Raw genomic sequence first — 20,634 nt, 5'->3', positions numbered from 1 at the left:
CAGACGCCGGGAAAAACATTTGAAAGCAGCAGACCCAGGGCTCGAGCACATCACTGGCAAATGCTTTGCAAAACTCTCCCACAGCAGTTGGACATTTTACAAAATACACGTATTTAGGAATCTCTTTTGCTATGCAAAGGCTTATGAGATTGTAAACACGCAGCATCCCTCAGGCACCGCTGAACGCCCGTCATTTACGATGGTCCCCGTCTCTCTGAAACGAGGGACAGCTCGACCAAAGGCGAGCGACTCACTCCACAACTGCCGACCCCTCCTCGTCCGACTGTGTCATCTCGTCCTCCGACTGGTCGCTGAGCAGGTCGCAGGGCAGCAGGGACGAGGTGTCGGCCAGCTCGAGGACGGGTGCGATACTGGGCCGGCGGTTGCCCGAGCCGTTCTCGGCCGGCAGTGCCAGCTTGCTGCTGTTAGCGGGGCGGCACTCCGTGTTTTGCAGGTCCATGGCTACTGTACCTGGACACGGTGGGGAAGGAAGCACAGCAAACATGCTATAAGGAGGTGAAGAGAGCTGCGTCAGCAAAGCATCGCGCCCTTCAGCCCGGCACGGGGACGAGGTGGAGCACACGGGGCCGTGCGTTGTGCCTGTTAAATACAACCCAGGTGAAGCTAAACCATTCATGGGCACGGGGAGTGCGGGCAAAGCACCCACCAGCGACCTCTGCCTGGGCACTGGTGTGTGGAGCATCTCCCTGGGGGCATGGCTCCGCTGCTCCCGGCGTGGGTACAGGCTGCTGGCCCCGGGGACTGTCACCCTCTCCATCCCCCAGCCGTGGCCACCTGCATTGTGCCGGCTGAACCTCTTGCCCACCTGCTGCTCCTTGAACCTGCAAAACCTTGCTTCGACAGTAGTTTTTATTATTCTGATGCATCTCAGAGATGACAGCCCTCCAGCCTCACCCCTTCCTGCAGATCTTTGCAGGTTCGGGGAGACACCAACCAGGTTAGGAACAAGCTGATGCCACCGTGTCTGCCCCTTGCTGGGACGCTGCCCTCCCCATGGATGCCCCTTCGCCCCGGTGGTCCTCAAGCCCCCAGGGAGAGGCAGGCGGGCAGTCCCCAACGCAGCGCAACGCTCTCATCCACCTCCCGCATCCCTCCGGATCAGCTCCAGATCTTTATGCGGGACAAGAGAGGCCTCCCCACCCTGTCCTCACCACCAGAAACCCCTGCCGAGGCTCTCATCTGAGTCTTGGCCAAACAGTGATTTCTGGGTGGTCAGGAACGCAGGGAGTTTCCCAGCACGCAAAGCCCGGGCGCTGGGCTCGCTGGGCACCGCTGCCTTGCGCTCGTGCGATTTCCCTCCCTCTCGTTCCTCTTTGCCAAAGGTCCCTCTGCAAACGAGCCACGTAATGAGAACACTGACAAACGCTGTTCAGCAAAGTGCTTTGTGGCTTGCTGGGGGATAATCTATGCAAATTGCTGCTCATGAGTACAAATGCATAAATTATTTGCCTGAAATATAATCTGCTCGTGTAGCGCAGCCTCTCCAGGCAGCCCCAAAACTCACTTTCCCCAAATACAAGCTGGAAGTAATGACTCATGGTGGTTTTTATTTGCACAAATGCACCACTCGCTGCAGAGCAAACTATGCTCTTTGTCAGGTTGTGAATCATAAACACGATTTTGGATGTGGCCAACGGCATTTATTCTTCCAGCCAGGGCTTGGGGGATTTATGCAAATACTGTTAACGATAATGGACATCACAAGCTTTAATGATGATATTTGAGCTTGCTGAGAGCACCCAGGGTACAAGCAGCAGCGTGTATTTTAATGGTGAGGTGACCAGGACAGGGAATGGAAAGGGATTTTCAGTGGCTCCCAGCAATACCCAGGTCGGGGGCACGGCAAGGAGTTTGCAAAACCAAACCAAACCTGGGGAAGGAGCCGGATCAGCGTGTGCAGGATCCTACCCTGCCCTCCTGGGGAGCCCCGCTGCCCCCCCCGCCCCGCCAAGGCCCCCCCGACTCACCCATGCTGGCGATGATGCTGTGCACAGGCAGGCGGGATGGGCCGTCGTAGGTGCCTCTCCCTGCGAAGCCCTTCTTCTTCTGCTTCTCCTCCTGCTTGAAGATGAAGGCGGAGTTCTCCTCCTTGGTGATGTTGATGTAGAAGCAGGTGTCGGACGCGGCCATGATGTGCCGCGGGCCGGGGTTCAGCAGGATGCTCTTGTTCTCCTCCCTCCGGATGCCGATCAGGCAGACGCCGTACCTGTGCCGGGAGCGTGACGTGGGCATTAACGGCTGGAGAAACCCCCGTCGGAGCTTTGTCCCTGCACAAAGGACCTCACGGTACCCTCCAGCCCCGGCCCCCCAGGGACGCAGACTGGCAGATACGCCCTGCCCAGCCCTGCCCATTGCCCCCCTGCCCTCACTTCTTGTGCGCGTGGAAGGCAGCGTAGGTGAAGCTCTTCCCCTCGTACTCCATGAAGAACTTGCTGTCGCCCATCCGGATGTGGTAGACCTCGTTGCCCGAGCAGCGCCCGTACATCCGCTGCCACTGCTCCGGGGACTCCTGGCCCTCCCTGCAACGACAGCAGCAGCGTGCTGGGATGGGACACCCCCCCCCGCCGTGGTGCTGGGACAGGACCCCTCCTTTGTGCCAGGATGGGATCCCCATTGTGCCGGGACCCCCGTTGTGCCGGGTTGGGACCTGCCAATGCCAGGACAGGTGTCTCCCCCCATGATGGGACGGGACCCCCCCCAGTCGGTGCCGGCACAGACCCCAGCACACCAGCCAGCTCCCGGGACAGAGCCGCACGGCGGGAGTGCTCATCAGCGCTGAAGCTGCCGTTTGGATCAACAGCGGTGAGATCATGGCGACGCGTCTCCACGAGCTGTCGGTGTTTGAGGATGAGCTCGTTTTCATTTCTGGTTGTAAGTGCCTTTCTACCTAATGAGGACTCCCGGGGGGCGCAGAGCCCGTGTTGGCAAACAGCTCTGAGCGTGGGGCGAGAGTCATCGGGCAGTGATGTTTCATAACTCTTTTGATGCCTCATTACCCAAACCTCAGACATTTCTGAGTGGCCAAGGAGCGCAGGACCCACACCGCTGCGTTACCAGCTGTGCTTTATATAACCCCCCCGCCCCCAGCCTGCAGGCTCCGGGTTTGCACGGGCTGCGAACTGACCCCCCCCCGCCAGCGGGACCGTGCCAGTATAAAGGAGACATTTTCATTCCCCGTCTCCGGAAAGGAGGCGTTGGCCAGCCCAGCTGCACTGGTGTTTTCCCCCTACAATACTGGCTTTTGCTCCCGACCTGGCTGGGGGGTCCCAGGTCCCAGACTGCTCCCCCAGACCCCCATCCTGCCCCCTGGGCCCAGAGCCCCCCCACCAGCTCTGCCGCCCCTCTGTGCTCAGGCTGGGGCAGTGGAGGAGAGGGCAGGTGCCTGGGCAGGGGCAGGCAGGGGCAGGCAGGGGCGGGCAGGCAGGGGCAGACAGGCAGGGGCGGGCAGGCAGGGGCAGGCAGGGGCAGGCAGCACTCACTGGCCGCGGGAGGTGTGCACCAGCAGCGTGATGAGGGTGGAGGTGGCCGGGCAGACACAGTTCAGCGCCAGCATGGCGTATTTGCACTCCTCTTCACAGACGACGTGATCTGAAAGGCAGAGGGGACGGTCACGGCAGGGAGGGGGATGGATGGGTTCCTCAGCCGGCGGTGCCTGGGGATGCGGTAATTTTGGGGTGGTGTTGGGGGCTGGGTGCTTCCTCCTCCTGCCAGTCTGGGAGGGCTTTCAGCCAATCGACAGCCCACGGGGAGCACCACAAATGGGATTAATGCAGGCAGGAAAACAGGGATGCAAGGCTGGAAACCAGCCAGGTAGGCACCAGCCCAGCACCACTGCGTCCATGGGGACGCACACTGAGCACACGTGGGACTGGTGTGCCCGCACGCAGCCCACCCCGGCGCAGCCCGGAGCCAGCTCTCCCCCAGCCCCAGGCACGTTGCTGCAGGCTTTATTGTGCATCGTGATAAAGCAATCGGGAGGGATCTCAGCACCGCGTCACTGACTCCTCCGAGATGGAAACACCGCTGGAAACATCCGTGATGGCAGGTAAGACCATCCAGACCAGCGATGCGAGCAGTGCTGCCCGCTGCCACGCAGCCCCTCTGACTCACCGGCAAACTTGACGTGAAACTTGTTTTCAGGCTTTAAGATCTGAACGTAGAGAGGACAGTTGGGAGCAAAATCTTTCACAGCCCAGGCTCTCAGGATGGTCTGGTGGTCCTAGCCGAGGAGAAGAGCAAGAGCTACTTGTCTGATGGCTTATTTTCCTCAATGCTTCCACACTCGGGATGAACTGCAAAGCACCCGGCCACCGCAGAGACAGACGGCAAGGGCTCCTCCAACACCCACTGCTAACGGGGCGTAACTGCCCTCCCCTGCTCCCCAAAACCCAGCACCGATGGGAAACTGGGACAGCAAAGGGAAGGTGAGCCTTCCCTGCTCGGCTGGCAGCGTGCTGCTGCATGTCCCCGTGCCGTCCCTGTGCCACCTCTGCGTTCCTCCATGGTCACCGCCTGCCCGCGGGGACCTTCGGCAGCGCCAGGACAAGCAGGAACGCCAAGTGCCAAAGGAGGGAAGGGCCAGGCGGTGCCTCGGCAGCGGGGAGGGAGCATGGCACCCCTTGCTCCGCATGTCAGCACCTGCAGAGAAGACCCTCCGGCGGGGCCGCGCGGGCTCAGGACGGCACGGGCGGACAGGAGCCACTGCCGCGGCGTGAGCGGCGTCCCTGGAGCTGGCCGGCAGCGAGACCTGTCACTGCTGCCACCCCCTCCCTCTCCCGGGGCTCCCAAACTAAGATCCTCCCAGCAAAGGCCCTGCCCGGGCTGGGGTAAGATTGCATTAGGCGAGGAGGTTTTGGGGCGAGCTGTCCCAGAGCACGCAGGGCACGCAGCCTGTGCGGGCACCCGGGGCAGAGCTCAGCGCTCATCCCCCCGCTCTCGCCCCAGCTGCCTCCTGGTGCACTTCTGTGCCGTGCGGAGGCAAGATGCAGCGATCATCCCGGTGCCTTCCGGCCTGAGAAATGAATAACTTCCGACCGTGCCATCCCCCAGGCCTGGCTTACTGCAGCGGTGCGGTCCACCTCGTTTCGGCTGCTGAGGATGAAGCAGGCTTCTCCGTTGTCCATCCTGCAAACAGATCGCAGCGACCCTGTGAATAACACAGCTCGGCAAAGCCGGGCATCTGCCCGCACCAGCCGGGGCGCTGCCAGCCCCCTCCCAGACCCCAGTGCAGGCATGCAGGGACGCCCATCATCACGCATCTGGGCTGATACTGCCGGGGACCGTCCTCCGCAGCTCCGAAGCCCACGGGCAGCTTGGCAGCGCAGCAGGACCAGCCTTGCTGTGGGTGCGTGGCGCGTCCCTCTGCTCACTTGGCTCTCATGAGGTCCTGGTCCTTCAGCGCAGAGCCCTGGAGGTAGATCACACGCTGCGACCACAGAGGGATCTGCAGGACCCGTCGCACCTGGATATCCATCTCTGTTGGGCAAAGTATCACCACGTAGTAATCCTGCAAGAGAGAGGCTGGCGTGGGTCGGCGGGCTGGCAGTCCTGCACACGCCTGCCGCAGTGAGCCGAGACACGGGATTTTGCTGCCTGAGCAAATAGCTCTTTTGGGGCTTTTGATATTTGGTCCCCTGCTCTAGGGACTTGCAAGGATCTTGGAAAATACATCAGCATCTTCTCCACCCCATTCTGCATAACAAAGCCAGGCACAGCTGACTGCGGAACTAGGAAGGAGCTGCACACCCACAGCAAAGCGGAGCCTCTTGCAGTTACAGAAATGAGCAGGATTTTAAAGCTTGAACGTAGGGAATCAAGGCTGGGCGATGGTAATGAAGCATATGTGAGTATTGGAATGAAATGCAAATCTGAAACACATCTGGGATGCTCTCGTCCTGGGGAGATGGAGAGGCCCAGTCATTTGCAAGAAGATCACTTATTATGTGGGGATACTCCAGTAAGAGCTGGCTAAACCCCACCGAGGTTTAGCAATTACATGTTCTGTTTCTGTCTGAGATTCTTCATTCGGCAAAGACATCGTTACATTTAGAAAAGTCCCTCTGTCCCTCTCCACACGCTTGCACAGGGCTGTAACAGGCCTGGCCATAAACCGGGGTGGATCAGGCAGAGCGAGCCCCACCACGGATGTGCCAAAGGGAGGTGGCCCTGGGGTACCACTTGTCACCCGTGCTCGGTGACACGCTTCCCGCTGCCGGGCTGGACGGGTTTTGCCTTATTCTTTGCCACATCCACTGCGGCTGGGCAGGGCACCAGCAGCGACCCGGCCGTGCCCCGCAAGGCTGCGAGCCTGGCAAGGGCAAGCGTTGACCGAGCACAGCGTGGCAACACGCCGGTCCTCACCTGCAGGCGCGGGTGGGCGTAAAACTCGTTGAGGAAGTCCATGAGGAGATCAATCTTGAGGGAGCTGACACAAAGGACGACGTGTTTCTCTGTCTGGGCACGGTGACGGCTGTAATTGCCTCCTGACTTCTGCCGCTCCATCCACAGGTAGACGAGCTCCTCGAACTGCAAACAGGAGCAGAGAGCTGATGTCCCCATCGGCGGGGCTGCCCGGGCGCAGGCTCTGCGTCCCTCTCCATCCTCAGCTGCGCAGGTCTAACCTGGAGCGGCAGCACGACCAGGGCGACGCAAATCATTATCACGACGAGGAGCTGGGAAGGCCAGATCTTTGGTGTCACGTCTCCGTAGCCCACGGTGGAAAAGGTGACGATGCAGAAATAGAAGGACTTGAAGAGGGAGAGCTTCTCACCTGCTCTTTCTAAATGCTGGATGCCACAGGTCCTGCAGGGAGAAAGCACACATCACAGTGAGTGCTTCCCTGCCCGGGAGACAGGCAGTGCCCGTAGCGCCTGCTGAAGTCAGTGGGGAACCCTAGAAGGTGACTTACACCCGTGTCCACGGAGGAAATTTGTCTGTAACATGCTGTCAGCATCAGCAGTGGATTTATGTCACCAACAGAAATGATTCAGCTAACAGGAGTTGGTTTGATGTGGTTGCCCCCCAAAGCAGCATGAGGAAGTCTACGTCCTGGGTGATGGGTGACGATAAGACCACGCCATGGACAGCGTGTCGGACATCACCCGGGGGCTGCCCTTGCATTGCAAAAAACCAGCATGCGGAAGCAAGCAGCTGTGCCGGGGGCTCTGGAGAGACTCAGCCCACGGGAAGGTCTCTCAGTTACAGGGGGGATGCGCTCTGCAGGCAGGAGGCAGGTCGCCTTGCCTGCTCCTGCCTGTGCCGCTGCCCCTGCAGAGCCATGCCGCGGAGCCACCTCGCTCCCTGCGGTTAGGCGGGCGGTGTAATTCCACAAACCCACAGGTTCAAAGTTGTCTTGCTTAACACGAGTGTCCCCTAAGTTGTCCTGGATCCGAACTGCAGCCCTGCCGCATCCGTCAGGAAACGCGTCCACGGCCCCAGCGGGCGGGGGGTGCCAGGGGCGGGGAGCACTGATGAGCTCCGAAATTGCATTAGTCATTCACATCAGAGGATCATCTTTATTGCCAAAGACTCATGAGCCTAAAAGCCTCATTTCCTGTCCATTCAGCAACTTAATTGGTATTATGTGCTTCAAATCCAGACCGAGGGAGCCAGAGGAAAATTCAAGAAGCCTAATTCAAAGCTAAGCGCCCAGCGATGAGAAGTGGCTCCGTTATAAAGCCAATGCCCTTGTTGATGGCAATGCGCGGGGTAAAGGGCCCAGTTAATTAGCAGAAGCCCCAGTGGCTCGTTACACAAACAAGCTCGGCAGCCATGGTAACCTGGTGGGGAGGAAGAGCGCGGTGGGAGCCAGCGGGTGCAAAGGGTCCTGGTGCTGAAGGAGCCGTCGCACGCGCCCGAGCCCGTGTCCCCGCGGGAAGCTGCCGTCCCTGCCCGTGGCTCGGCGGCACTCACAGCCCAGCCCTGCCCCGAGACTCCTGTCCGCATCACCCATCTCCCCCCGACAATGCCCTCATCCTCACACGCGCCCGTTAAAAAGTTTTTTGTTAAAATCAGATAACTAGGGAGGATAATTAGGTTCTAAAATAGGAATTGCTCTTCCCAGTGTTCAGCGCGCTGGGGAACGAAGCTGGGAGGAGCCCGGCGCCGGGGGCTGGTGGTGCAGGGGGTCCTCCCGTAGCTCCAGCAGACATGGCTGTGCCCAAGCCAAAGCCCATGGACAGGAGCGGAAACCTGGGGCGCACCCCTGGCCACGGCTCCCCCAGCTCCGCAGCTCAGCCCGAGGAACTGGGACTTGTCCCGTTAGCGAAGGAAGGATGCCAGAGGCTTGGGACTTTAATCAGCGGCCTTGAGTAATTATGCTTTCCTCAGTGTGCATAAACCTCTCGGGCTGAAAAATCAGGCTAGAAGACCCTGCCTAAAGGCAGAACCCCCTCCGGGCTCCCAAGTCCCTCCGTTACGTCCTGGCAATGCCATCCCACCACAGCTGGGACGGTGCCCCCCAACCCCCCCCGTAAGCCCTGCCAGAGCCCGGCTCCGCCAGTCACCGCTGGGACGTGCAAAGCTGGTTTCCCGGGATGAAGAAGATGGTTCAGTGAATTGAAGAGCAACACTCACCCCGTGAAAACGAGACACAGGAGGGTGCAGATCAGAATGAGCACCTGGTTAAACATCGCAGACTGTGTCCTTTGTATGGCTCGGTGCAGGTCGTTCTGGGGAGAGAGGAGAAGGCTCTCACCAGCTCAGAGAGGCGGAGGGTAAAGTACTCCCCCGAGTACCGACTGCCGTCTTGCTGGCTCCAGCAATGCCCCCCCCAGATGAAGGTCAGGCCAGAATTTGGCCGGTGAGAAGGGACGTGCATTTCTGTGAGCAGGGCTGGGCTCTGCTGCCAGGAGAGACAGCTCGAGTGGGAGCTCAGGTCCGCAGCCCAGCACCGCCAGCTGGCAAAGCCTCACCTCCCACCGACCCCGGCACGGCTGCACGCACCGAGCACCGAAAACCTGCCCTCGGCATCCTCGGGGCACAGGAGCCGGGCGAAAGGGGTGGGATGGGACCAGTGACTCACGATCATGTTCTCCAGGGCGTACTTGGCAAGCCAGCAGTTCAGAAACACGGGAATGAACAAATTCCGCAAAGGAGGCCAGAATATCTATGAAAGCAAGAGTTACTCGCAGAAAAATCCATGTTGTCTGTCATAAAAAGCTATAACCAGCCAATTGGAGCCCTGTTGAGAAGGGCTCCGTCTCCAAACCAAGCGCTGGCCTCCGCAGAGGCGGCACTGAAAGCAGCCCCCTCCCCCAGCTGCAGCGGGGCAGCTGAAAACAGAGGATGGTTTCTGGGATAACGCTCCAGAGAAAGTCATTGTGTTGAAAAATATTGAAGAAAAAAATTTTCCCCCAGCTTTAAATACTACTTGGCCAGACATCCATTTTTTTTTTCTTTATTTCACCACCGAAACTACAGTACTTATTAAACTTAAAGCTGTTTTAAAATGTCACTGGGAAACACTCACTGTGATAATAAACGGCACCGTGTTAATCATCTCAAGGATGAATGAAATGCGAAAAATCTGTTCCCAGATGTTCCCCTGAGGAATTAAAAACAATAATAATAAAGTAAGCTTAAAAATCGACCCAAGGACAACTGAAAAGCTCCCGCTCTGCCGCAGCCCCTGCTAGACGGGGGAAGTACGCCAGAGCAGCCCGAAAGATGCTTCGGTGGCAGGCACGCCGGAGTGGGTCAAACCTTCCCAAACTGTTCAGTCCTTTCTGCAGCCACCGCGTCCCTCTGTCCGTCACTGCTGCTGCTGCCCAAAGCCAGGGGACAACAACGCCTCGTGCAAGGACGGGGAACGAGAGCGACTGGCACGGATCGCTGGCACTCCAACCAGGCGGGTGATGCAGGGGCTGAGTCTCTTCTGCCGACTGTCCCAGGGACCCCGAGAAGATGCCATTTGTTAAGGTCGCTTTTCTTGGCCATTTTAAGGGGTTTTGGTCCAAAGGAGTCAGCCTGTGCCTCTCCCTGCCTGGCTTGGAGCAGTGCCTGCTACCTCCGGAGCCAGCAGACCTCGGCACAAGCAGGAGTCACGCTGCCGAGCTCAGCTCCAGGTCCTCAGCCTCAGGAAACTGCCTCCCCCCCCGCGAAAAAAAACAAAAACGGTGACCTTTTGTAAAACAGGTTTGAATGTAAAGGAAGGTGGAAAAAGAAGAGATGCCCCAGGTGTGCTCTGCCAAACGCTCATCCGGCAGCCCCGGGGGGAATGAGAAAGGAAAACAGCCACAGCCAGCTCAGACAAACACCCTCTCAGGATGCTTCAGGCTTCAGACAGCTCAAAGAAATGAATTCACGGCGGGGGGTCGGACCCAGACTGCGCATCACTGTCCACCGCCCGCCCCGGGGCACCTACCTTGTAGCTGAGATAGATGAGCAGCATGGTCTCCAGGAAGCTGATTAAGGCTATGCTGACCTGCGGAGACAGACAGACAGACAGACAGACAGACGGATGGATGAGGGCTGCTGAGGGCTCGACCGACGCGGCGTCAGTTGCTCAGAGGCTGCGAGCGCCTCTGCCGAGCCTCCTGCCCTGGGCGACGAGGGGCCCGTGGGTATCGCAGGCACAGCCCCGTTTGATTTCTCTGCACCCGCGTGTGTGACCGTCTGCCACGCGCGAGCAACAGGCGTGCAAGCCGCCGCTGTGAGCAGAAGCCGACGGGTGCTCAGCCCTCGTACAAGCGATTCCCCGGGCAGCTGCCCAGCCTGAAAATAGCCCCTCACTGGTACGGCTGCTTCCAGGCTGGGGAGGAGCTGAGCCAGCCTCATGATTTGATCTTCCAACAGCTTGGCCTCTCCTGTCGGCTCCTGGGATTTTCACTCAGGGCCATGTGGCTGCTCCCACCAAATCCCCAGCTCATTTTCTGCTCACCCAGGAGAACCCGTTGCCCCTCGCTGTTGCAGGCAGAGGATGCCCGGAGACATGCTGGCAGCAGAGCCCCGACCCCAGCTCCTGCTGTGCTCCTGCACGACCCGTGGCCAAGGTCCGGGCACTCACCTGCACAGCCCACAGCGGCATTTTTCTATCCACCCAGAAGATGTGTGACCTGCAAAGAAAATTCCAACCAGCTCTAAACTGTAGCCTAACTAGCAGCGCCTTTACCCCCCACCGAATGCAAATCTGAGGCCAGCACTGATGCAGGATCCAGCACAGGACTGGTACTGGTGTTCCTTACTGGACAGTTTGTTCAAGCAGCCTCTGCACTGAGGACGAGCCATTCCCAAGGGTGCAGCCATGGCACTTGGCAATTGATTTGATCCTGGAAGGGTCCCCTGAGCAGCCCCGTGACCAAGAGATGGCCACGGGCAGCTGCCAGCACCAGCCACGTCCATCACTGCGTTCCCGCATCCTGGCAGAGCTGGACCCCAGCCCTGGAGCGACTCTCGACTCACCAGTTTATCTTCGTGGACTGGTTGAACGCCGTGTAATTCTGCTTTTCGCATTCCCAGCTAGGAGAAGAGAAAGACATAGCAGGGGAAAGCAGTCAGCAGAGGGGGGAGGACGGAAAAGGGGTGCTGGCATCGACTCCCCGGGCTCCTGGGGTGCCCTGGCCGCTCTGTCCTGATGCTGGGGGAGGCCCCCGGACACGTTCCCTTGGGGCCAAACACACACTGGTCTCTATAGCCGGGGCTTTGCACAGGAGCCCATCTCACCTGGGCAGTTTTCAGCATCTTATTGCTGCAGAATAAGACCCCTCGGGTACTTCAGCCCGTACCAGAGATGCTGCAAAACGCTGCTACTCGCCAGGCACAGGGCTGCAGCTGGGAATTACCAGGTTACAATTAGCAAAAGCTGCTGAGCTTTGGCTTCTAGGACAAGGCTAGCTGGGCTCCGAGCCGCCCGGCAGCACCGAAGCCAAACCTCCCCCCGCCGTGCTGCGAGGGAGTGTTCCCACCAGCCAGCCTTTATTTTGCCACACAGCCTCAGGAACGTGGAGTTTCCTGAACTGTAGCTGTGCTAAAGCTTTCCAGGATATGCACCTCTGTCACGCTTAATTCTTACAGATTTGAAACCGCTTCTGGACAATGCAGATGTACTTGGTAGTCTGCAACCTTTACAAAGAGAAAATCCAATTGCTAATTCTCCTAGCTCTTGGAAAAAAACCCCCACACTGTATGTGAGCTAAACAAAGCAAGGACATATTAAAAATAGGCTTACACTGAAACCCAGGGCAAAGCTGATGTATGTAATCATCTGTCACCCTGGGAATCTAAATGGCAAAACACATTTCCTTCCCAAATGCTTAAATGGGATTTAGCATAAGTGTCTTCAAGGGCATCAGGGTTCGGAAAATACTTGCATGGCGATGCCCTGCAACCATGAGCTCTTGCCTGCGTCTGAGGCCACGCTGCACCCCTGACGGTTAGAGCCAGACGGCATTTGGAAACGAACGTGATACTGAGTTTCCCCACCCCCTTCCTGCTGTGCACCGTGCAGGGCCGGCGGCCGCCCACGCGCCTGTCCACGGGGTTTGGGCAGGGAGCAAAGCCCACCGGGACCGGCAAGTTTGGCTAAACTATCGATGCAAACAGCCGGAGCGAGAAAAGCAATCCGTCGCGCATCTTCACACCCGCCGTGAGTAGCTGCCATCGCGTCCGCGCTCCCCGTTGCGGGGGGATTGGGGTGGGGGGCCCGGCGGCAGCAGCACTCACCAGCCTATGCCCTCCTCCGGGTTGTCGAGCAGGACGCGGACGATGTACAGGAGGCAGGTGAGCAGCTTCAGCGAGAAGTTGAAGAGGCGAATCCTCAGGCCTGCGGCAGAGGGGAACACGTGTGGGCCAGGCAGCGCACCCCCCGCACCCCCCGCACCCCCCAGCACAGCCTCCTTCGCTTCCCACAAGCTTTGCAGGGTCCCTTGCACCACGGGACCCCACACAACCGTTGCTCACGCTTTGCCCGGGGCTCTACACATCCTACCCAGCGTCAAATACATAAAAATAATATAGAAATAAATAACGATGAGTCAGCTCCTTGCTGGCCCCGGTAGATGTGAAAGGCGAACAAGGGAGCTGCTGGAGTGTATCGCCCGCTTTAGCAGGCATCCGTTAAAAAGCATCAGACTGGCAGGGCCAGGGCACCGCTCCGCCGGCCGCGCTGCAAACATTGTGCAGGAGGAGGGACAGCAAGCAAGAGCTGCTGCTTTATCCGCTCTCCCTCCCCAGCCAGTGCATTGGGTTATTACTCAAATTACAAGTGAGAAATTCATCACATTTTCATTAAAAACTTCCCCATGGGCACCCCGTTGTGCTGCGCTCCAGCTTTTTAACGAGATGACAGGATGCAGGGAGGAAAAGAAAATGTGAATTTATAAATTAACGAGCAGACTCCCTCCAGACAGCTAATGACATATCAGAGAAAGAAAATAAAAACACTATTCGTCAAGTGGAGGCTAATCCGGATGGCTGAAGCAGGAGCGGGTACCTAGCAGCCTGCCTCGGCTGTCCCCACAGCCGCCGGCCTCCCTGCGGAGCATCACCGGCTCCGTGGCGGGGACATTTGCTCCCCGACCCCCCCGGGCAGCTCCCGACGCCCACCCTGCTCCCAGCCCGTTTACCCCAGCTGGTTCCCGTGCTGTCTGTCCCCAGCGAGCAAAGGTGGCAGGCGGCATCCCCTCCTCCCCGTGCATCCGCATCCCCCCCAAACCAAGTTGTCCAGCACCCAGCAGAAAGGCCAACAGGCAGCAGCAGCCCTGGGCTGGGCAGCCAGCGCTGGGGACACACGGAGAGACAGCCACCAGCAGATGGCAATGGCTTCTCGTCCCACCAGGACGGAGCACGCTCTCCCAGCTGGGCCAGCGTTTGGTTTCTCCCCACAGACGCTCCACGCACGGAGCACTCACTCGATCGCTGGTTTTTGATGAAGAAGAGCTTCAGTCGCTCCTTGAAGGTGTTTTCATTCACGTAGAACTCGACCTGCACCCTGCGGGGAAAGCGCCCAGAGGAGCCCGTCAGCAGGGCGGGTGGCTGGACCCCGAGCCCTCCAGGAGCCCTGTGCCCCCACCCCAGCTGGGTGACCCCGCGGAGCAGCCCACAGCAGACCCCGGGCTCAGCCCTGGGCTCCCAGCTGCTCCCACTGAACCAAACCGCCAGCACCACCAGCCGTGAGCACCAAGACGTGCCACATCGACGACTACCAAAGCAGCCGATGCGACCCACGGGGCCAGCTCTACTTCGGGTTAAGGGCTTTGCTTTCGTACTCATGCAACCGGCTGACACGTGCAAACTTCTCCTTTCCCACACCATCTACAATGGCCAAAGCCTCTCAGAAAAGCAGTGGCCTTGGAGCAATCTGCCCCAGCAATGTTTTATCTGCTCCGACCCACCACGGCTGCAGCAGAGCAGGAGCCAGGGAGGGTGATGTCCCCGGTACGCCCATGCCCTGGCTCTGCCCAAGCAGGAGCAACGTTCAGCATCGAAGCTGTTAAAAAATAAATCCGATCTAAAAGGAGAAAAATTCCCTTTGTTGCTAAGATACCACATTTGGCCATTCCAGAAAAACCCAGGAGCTGCCAACCAACTCCGAACGTCACTTGGCATTCGGAGCTGCCGGTGACTTGTGGCACGAGGACAAGGTGCCGCGGCAGAGAGCCGCCCGCCGGGGCACCGCACAGAAACCGGCCAGGAGGAGCCGCAGGTGAAACCGAAAATGCCCCGTCCACCGCTGTGACCACCATGGGCGCCTCTTCATCTCCAGCTGCTCCGGTCTGCACCACCGACCCCCATCCGCAGCCCTCCTGCTGCCCGCTCCTCGCTGGGGGGTCCCCACGTGCCGGGTGGATGCCCATGACCGTGTGGACGGGGGAAAGCCTCGCCAAGGCTGGAGGTTCCTCCCCATGGCTGTCAGCGGGGTCTGGGATCAAGCACACCCAAATTAAGGGTGTTCGGGCAAAACCGGTCCCTGCACAGCTCGTCTGCCGCCCACTGCTCCTAGCACTTCATTAACGCCCGCAGCCCTTTGCAAACTCACTTATTCACACTAGGCAGAGTTATAAATTACACTCCTGCCTGCTAAGTGCAGGCTAAAAGGGATTGGTTTTGGATGCCTCGGCTTTAGACTCTGAGCAAGACAAAGTCTGTTCATTACTGTTACAGCTGATAATGGAGTTAAGTGCAATGAATTAGCCGCTTCTCCTATTTCACTGTATTCAACAAGTCTTTTAAGTAAGTGCTACTATTATTACTATTTCTTTAACTGCTTGGAAGAGGTCATCAAGATCTCATTAATCAGGCAAATTACCGAACCAAGGCATAGACCAAGGTGAGCAAATTCACAGTGACGGTCATTAAATCTACCACCTCATTTTATTTCTCCTGTGCAACCCCCGTGCCCACGTGTTGCCGGCTGCAGCCGAGCGTGCCGCCTGGCACACGCCACCGAATCCTGATTTATCGGAAAGCAGCTGCTGCTCGCTCTGACAACACAGGGGTAAACAAATATTTACTGAGCGTTGATGCCAGGCTGATCGGGCAGCTAATTGGGAAAGGGTTTTAGGAGACCCTCGTCGCTCGGGAGTCCCTCGTCCTGGCACCCACCGGCATTTCACAGCCAGCCTGACCGCTTGTGGGGAAACTGCCCGGCATGTAAAAAGCATGGCACGCCCTAGAGAGCTCCTTGGGGCTTCTTGTGGGCTCCCTTATCAGGCTGAAAAGTCAGATCTTTAATTTACAAGGCTCTTAAGTACAAAAAGCAAATGCACAGAGAGAAACCCATGGCCTCAGGCATGATAGCTGGGATAAAATTTTATACGGGCTATCAAACTTTGCATGCTTCTGCCGTAAGCCGTTAGTCGCTCTCTGCTTTAACCTGCCCTGGGGTGCCACAGTGGGAACGCACCGGCAGTGCCTGGTCTGGTGGCTGGCAGGGACCGGGCGATGGGCTCGGGGTGGCTGAGCAGCACAGCCTGGACCAGGCGCAGCCCCAGGGGGGCGGGTGAGACGCACCCCTCTGAGCCCCTCCGGCTCCAGAGCTGCTGAGGGCAGAGCCGAGGGGCTCCACGCTGCGGGGTCATCTTGTCCCCAGCGATGTAGTAAGAGAGGAAAGAAAACCAGGAAGCGAATGCTGAGCTCCTGTTGCCCACCCGCAGGCATGTCCCCTGCAGACCCTGCGCCCTGCCTGCGTCCCTCGGAGGGGGGGATGTCACGCACTGAGTGGCTCCGTAACGGAGGTGGCAATAACCAACAGCCTCGGTGGGGCAGTCACCAGCCCTGGTAAGACATTTGGCTTTTGTGCCGGTTACAATGCCAGGGGGAAGGACGCCCAGGTACGGCTGGCGGCACTCAGCAAACCCGTCAGCAGCGATGCGAGCGCGTCGCTGCTCACCGGGACATTTCAGCGCATCAGCTGAGGAAAATGCTAAAACACAAACGCACCTGAGCAGCGGGGTTTCGCCAAGAACGCACCTCACCCCAACGTCCCCAGCCAGCAGCAGCAGGGACGGGACCTGAGCCTGTGTCTCCCCTGGGACCCCGACGCTCGCGGGGACTGCCCGGAGAGCGGCTGGGGGGGCTTTGCACCGACCCCACTGCAGGTTCACCAGCCATGCTCGCCGACACAAGAAGGGAGCGGGGAGGTGGGTGGGCGACCGCGGACCCTGCTGTGGGGACCACGAGGCGAGCGCTGGCAGCGCAGACACATGGGGAGCGAGCGGGAGAACTTCTGAGCCAGCACGATGCCTCAGGAGCAAGCAGCCATAAACGCAGAGCTTCATAAGCACAGCTTTAACATCCTAAAATTAATCGTTTCCAAAGCCAGACTTGGCAAATAATTTATCTGTGTCGGGGCATAAATCAGCTGCCACAATTGCTCACAACGCTGCACACAGAAGCTAATTGCTCCTTCCCCTTATTAAAAATGCCCGGGATATGTTAGGAACTGGCCGTCAGCTCTGTCGTGAGCGCTGGGCACCCCATTCATCAGCGTCCCCGAGGATTAAGTGCGTTGAGGAGAGGGAGACTTCAGGGAGCACGATTCCTCTCCCAGACATTTGCTTCCGTACCAAAGAAACAAACAGCGATATAAATCTCTGTCGCCAGACAGATGGTTTGCTGATCTGTAGCGCTGCAGCCCACCTCAAGACTATGAATATAAACGCTGACGGGTGAAAGAACTGAATGATTAGAAGAGATCTAACTTTTTATGACAAAGTAGCCCATGTATTCATCCGTCATAGCGGCCGCGGCAAGAAGAAACACTTTGAAAGCAACTGAAGCGGAACTCGGGGGGAAGAAAGAGGGTGTTTGTCACTGCAAAGAGATGAAGGAGTGAAAGTAAGTAGAAAGAACACGTTCCTTTGGGGACAACCTGCCCTCGCTGCTTTCTGGGCTGAGCCCCTGGAGCTCTGTGGGACCCCGCAGCCACAGATCCGTGATGCCCCCCGGGGTGACCGTCCCCCGAGGTTTCTGTCTGCAGGGGGAGGGAGGGCAGAGGAAGGGCTCGGCGTGACGGGGGTCAGGACATCACCCCGGTCCGACAGCCCGCTCCAGCGCTGGCACCCGCTCTGCAGGCGCCAGGTTAACTCAACACCCCAGAGCCGACCCACGGCTGAACGGGTGGTGGCTCTTACCAGGCACCAGCAACCATCAGAAATTATCAAAGCTCCTGCTCCATTTCCAGCTGAGGGAAGGAGATTATATCATCTAAAACATACCCTTTAATTTTATTGTCAAGAAGTTAACTTCAAATAAAAATCAAGGTAAACTCCGACTGTATTAACCGCCCCAAAAAAACACACCCCGACAGGCTCTGCCTTCAGAACATCTCAGCCAAGCTGGTCCATTCAAACCACCCCCTCCATGGCCACGCATCCCTCCTGCCATCCGGGCAACCCTCCTGCCATCCGCGCATCCCTCCCGCCGGCCGGGCAGCGTGGTGCCAGCCCAGCCCGGGCAGCACCGAGGGGCACAGGCAGCAGCCCGCGCTGCAGGAAGGGAGCAGGCAGCACGCCGCTCCCCCAGCCTCGCCCCAGCTGAACCCCCCCAGGCCGTGCAGATAATCATTGCAGTACAAGTTTAGTTACAAGCCCTCTGCTTGGAGGTGTAATTACTGCTATTATGCACTTCATAATGCCTGAGCAATTTCATTTTCTTCGCTCGGTTATTTATTGTACTTTATTAACCTAAGATTAGAGGCAATTTGTTATAAGACGATGAGCTCCCAAAAAAGACACAATAGTTTGTTCAGAAAAGTGCAGGATGCAAGACCAGGATAAGCACAGCCCGGCTCACCAGCATTAAAATAGACACCGAGGAGCACAGCCCCAGCTCCATACTTGTACCTTCCCCGAGAGCTGGGGATAAACACGCTCCCCTTAAAGACAAGTACACCACGAGAAATTGCGACCCACACGCGGCCCCGTGCCGGGGCAAACCCGCGCGGGCAGGGACGGGGGCCGGAGCCGTACCCCCCCGAGCTCTGCGTCCCCGGCAGACTTACATGGGCGGCCGGGCGCAGGCAGCTCCCCTCGGTCCCCGCGGCATGTGACAGCCGCCGCGCACGGCCTGAAAACTGAGACAGCTCCAAAATCCACCGGCCAGCCAAGGGAGCGAGCCACCCCCCCGTGCGCCGGGACGCTGCCCGTAGGCTCCTGACTGCTTTCTAAAGAGGGGCTTAGGTGCCCAGGGTGCTTTTGTTCTATTTCATACTAGAGCCTTCTTGCCATGAGAAGCGTACCTTCAAACAAAAGACAAGAAAGAATTCTCAGCATCTCTCCACAGCTCTAAGCCTTGCTCTCACACTCCAGCTGGGCGGGAATGCAGTTCTTGTTCCAGAAAAATTCTCAAGAAGCTTCTCCCATCGAGTAGTGGGATGCAAACGAGATTCTTCAGACATTTTGGGGGGGAAAAAACAAAAAACCCAAACCAAACCCAAAATCTCTGCAATCTGGTGGCTGCCAACACGCACCTCTGCCAAGACAGCGCAGTCCCAGATGAGATCCCGTTTCATCCCCCCACTCTGGCTGAGCCCAGAGGATGACTCTGCATCCTCCCTGCAAAACCACACGGGTCGAATACACCAGAAGCGCGGCTGTGGCATACAATAGCTGAGGTTACAGACGTGCTGACGGCCCAGGTGGGCTCGCCGGCGACGGGCTGTGGGTACCAGCTGCAGCCCTGGGCAGAGGAAGGTGAGGAGCAGCGTTGGAAGCGCAGGTCTGCGATGTTTCCGCTCTCAGCGCCCTGCAGCGCAAGGAACAGCAGAGGACATTGTGCAAAAGGCAGCGTGCTGCTCAGCAAAGGCATCGCACCGCAGCCCGGCTGCCTCCGCTCCTTCGCCCAGCCGCCGGCCCGGCACAGAAGGCGGCCGGTGCCGGCAGAGCCCCGCGGCAGGCCAGGACAGCTGCCCGGCCCCTGGCTGGGTGACAGCCCCTCTGCCCCGTAGCTGGCCCAGGCACCGGGCAGCGACGCCAGGCATCACACCCAGGGAAGCTGAGCAGAGACCAACGTCCTTCCCGAATAAACCACCGAGCCAGCTTGAGGCTCGGCTACCTGCTGATGACAACTACATGAACTACCCACAGACACACCTCCGGCAGCTACCAGGGCTCCTGGTTTCTTCCCGAGATGCTCTTTCCTTTTTTCCACTGTTTTCTTGACGGTAACAGGCATTCGGGTTCAAAAGCCACAGCGAGACGGACGACACTGAGTGAGCTTCGCGTACTGACCACCCCCCCTGTGGCACATTCATTTGCCATCCTCCATCTAGCCAGGGCAAGTTGGGGTAGGGGACAGCTACGGCCCTTCCCACCGGAGCTCCAGGCTCACCGGCGCGACGAGCTGCTCCCAGCGCACGGCTCTGAGGGGGGAAGGAGGAATAGCTGCACGGCTGCGTGCGTAGAGAAAACCTGGGCGCCTGCCAAAGCGAGAAACAGGGAACAGGCTGCCCCCACGCTCAATAAGCAGTAATTGAACAATTACTCAAAGGAGGAGGGCTGTGGGTTTCGACAAGGCTGTACCGGCTCGGTGCCGGCGAGCATGCCAGAAACGGCTTCAAAACCGCGAGGGGCTGCACGGCTCCGAGGGAGCATCTCCCGCTGCAGCCCCGCTGTCCCCTGCGTCCCCCCGTGCACCGGACAGCCCTGCGGGGACCAACCCCAAAAATCTGCCGCCTGGTTTTGCTTCACTGCCTCTTCTGCAAGCTCCAGGCTGGCCGGGGCCGCGGTGCTCGCAGGGCAGCAGCAGCGTGCTGCGCCGTGTCCCTCATCAGCCGCGGAGATGTGCGGGTTCACCCCTCCTGCCGAGAAGCCGGGCAGGACTGACGCCGTGCTGCAAGTCGAACGCGTCTGGACACCCGGCCGCTCTCCCACCGAGCCGTGGAGCACCACCAGCGCGCTCACCAGCGCCTCGGCCGGGAGCTTTCCTCCGCAAATATCTCAGCTTCTCCAGGGGGCTTCAAACAGCCCCGACCACCTCTTGCTGCAGCAGCTTCTCCATTAAATCTCCGGCACATTTTTAAACAAGAAAGCACGAAGCAACCAGAGAGGGACTGAGAGCCGGGGCATCGCTTGCCTCTCCCACCCTCGGGGGGTCCAGTCCCTGCCCTGGCCGCTGCTGCCGACCTGCGGAGGGACGGCGAGAGGGGAGATGTGTCTCAGGGCGCGGGGCTGGGGC

General features: G+C 58.8%; 1 protein-coding gene across 12 annotated transcripts in view; it reads right to left on the bottom strand.

Moving 5' to 3' along the window:
• KCNT1 (potassium sodium-activated channel subfamily T member 1) overlaps window positions 1–20,634 on the bottom strand; it is a 91,570-nt gene that overhangs the window by 13,852 nt on the left and 57,084 nt on the right. For 9 of the 12 annotated variants that reach the window (XM_054849141.1, XM_054849144.1, XM_054849143.1 and 6 more), the window contains 17 exons: window positions 13,869–13,948; window positions 12,682–12,781; window positions 11,422–11,478; window positions 11,027–11,075; window positions 10,385–10,444; window positions 9,491–9,565; window positions 9,044–9,127; window positions 8,596–8,690; window positions 6,642–6,822; window positions 6,382–6,546; window positions 5,391–5,527; window positions 5,082–5,145; window positions 4,132–4,240; window positions 3,501–3,609; window positions 2,391–2,540; window positions 1,989–2,227; window positions 255–471 (listed from right to left, as the gene is read on the bottom strand). In XM_054849141.1, coding sequence (XP_054705116.1) covers window positions 255–471; window positions 1,989–2,227; window positions 2,391–2,540; window positions 3,501–3,609; window positions 4,132–4,240; window positions 5,082–5,145; window positions 5,391–5,527; window positions 6,382–6,546; window positions 6,642–6,822; window positions 8,596–8,690; window positions 9,044–9,127; window positions 9,491–9,565; window positions 10,385–10,444; window positions 11,027–11,075; window positions 11,422–11,478; window positions 12,682–12,781; window positions 13,869–13,948 — 1,971 coding nt within the window. Of the gene's footprint in view, window positions 1–254; window positions 472–1,988; window positions 2,228–2,390; window positions 2,541–3,500; window positions 3,610–4,131; window positions 4,241–5,081; window positions 5,146–5,390; window positions 5,528–6,381; window positions 6,547–6,641; window positions 6,823–8,595; window positions 8,691–9,043; window positions 9,128–9,490; window positions 9,566–10,384; window positions 10,445–11,026; window positions 11,076–11,421; window positions 11,479–12,681; window positions 12,782–13,868; window positions 13,949–18,460; window positions 18,546–20,634 lie in introns of those variants that run through there. The other 3 variants (XM_054849142.1, XM_054849147.1, XM_054849153.1) reach the window with 2 other exon arrangements.

The sequence above is a fragment of the Grus americana genome, chromosome 20 (genome assembly GCF_028858705.1).
Source record: "Grus americana isolate bGruAme1 chromosome 20, bGruAme1.mat, whole genome shotgun sequence".
NCBI classification, from domain to species: domain Eukaryota; kingdom Metazoa; phylum Chordata; class Aves; order Gruiformes; family Gruidae; genus Grus; species Grus americana.
The sequence above is the reverse complement of the archived record's forward strand: the minus strand, read 5'-3'. Positions and strand labels throughout refer to the sequence as shown.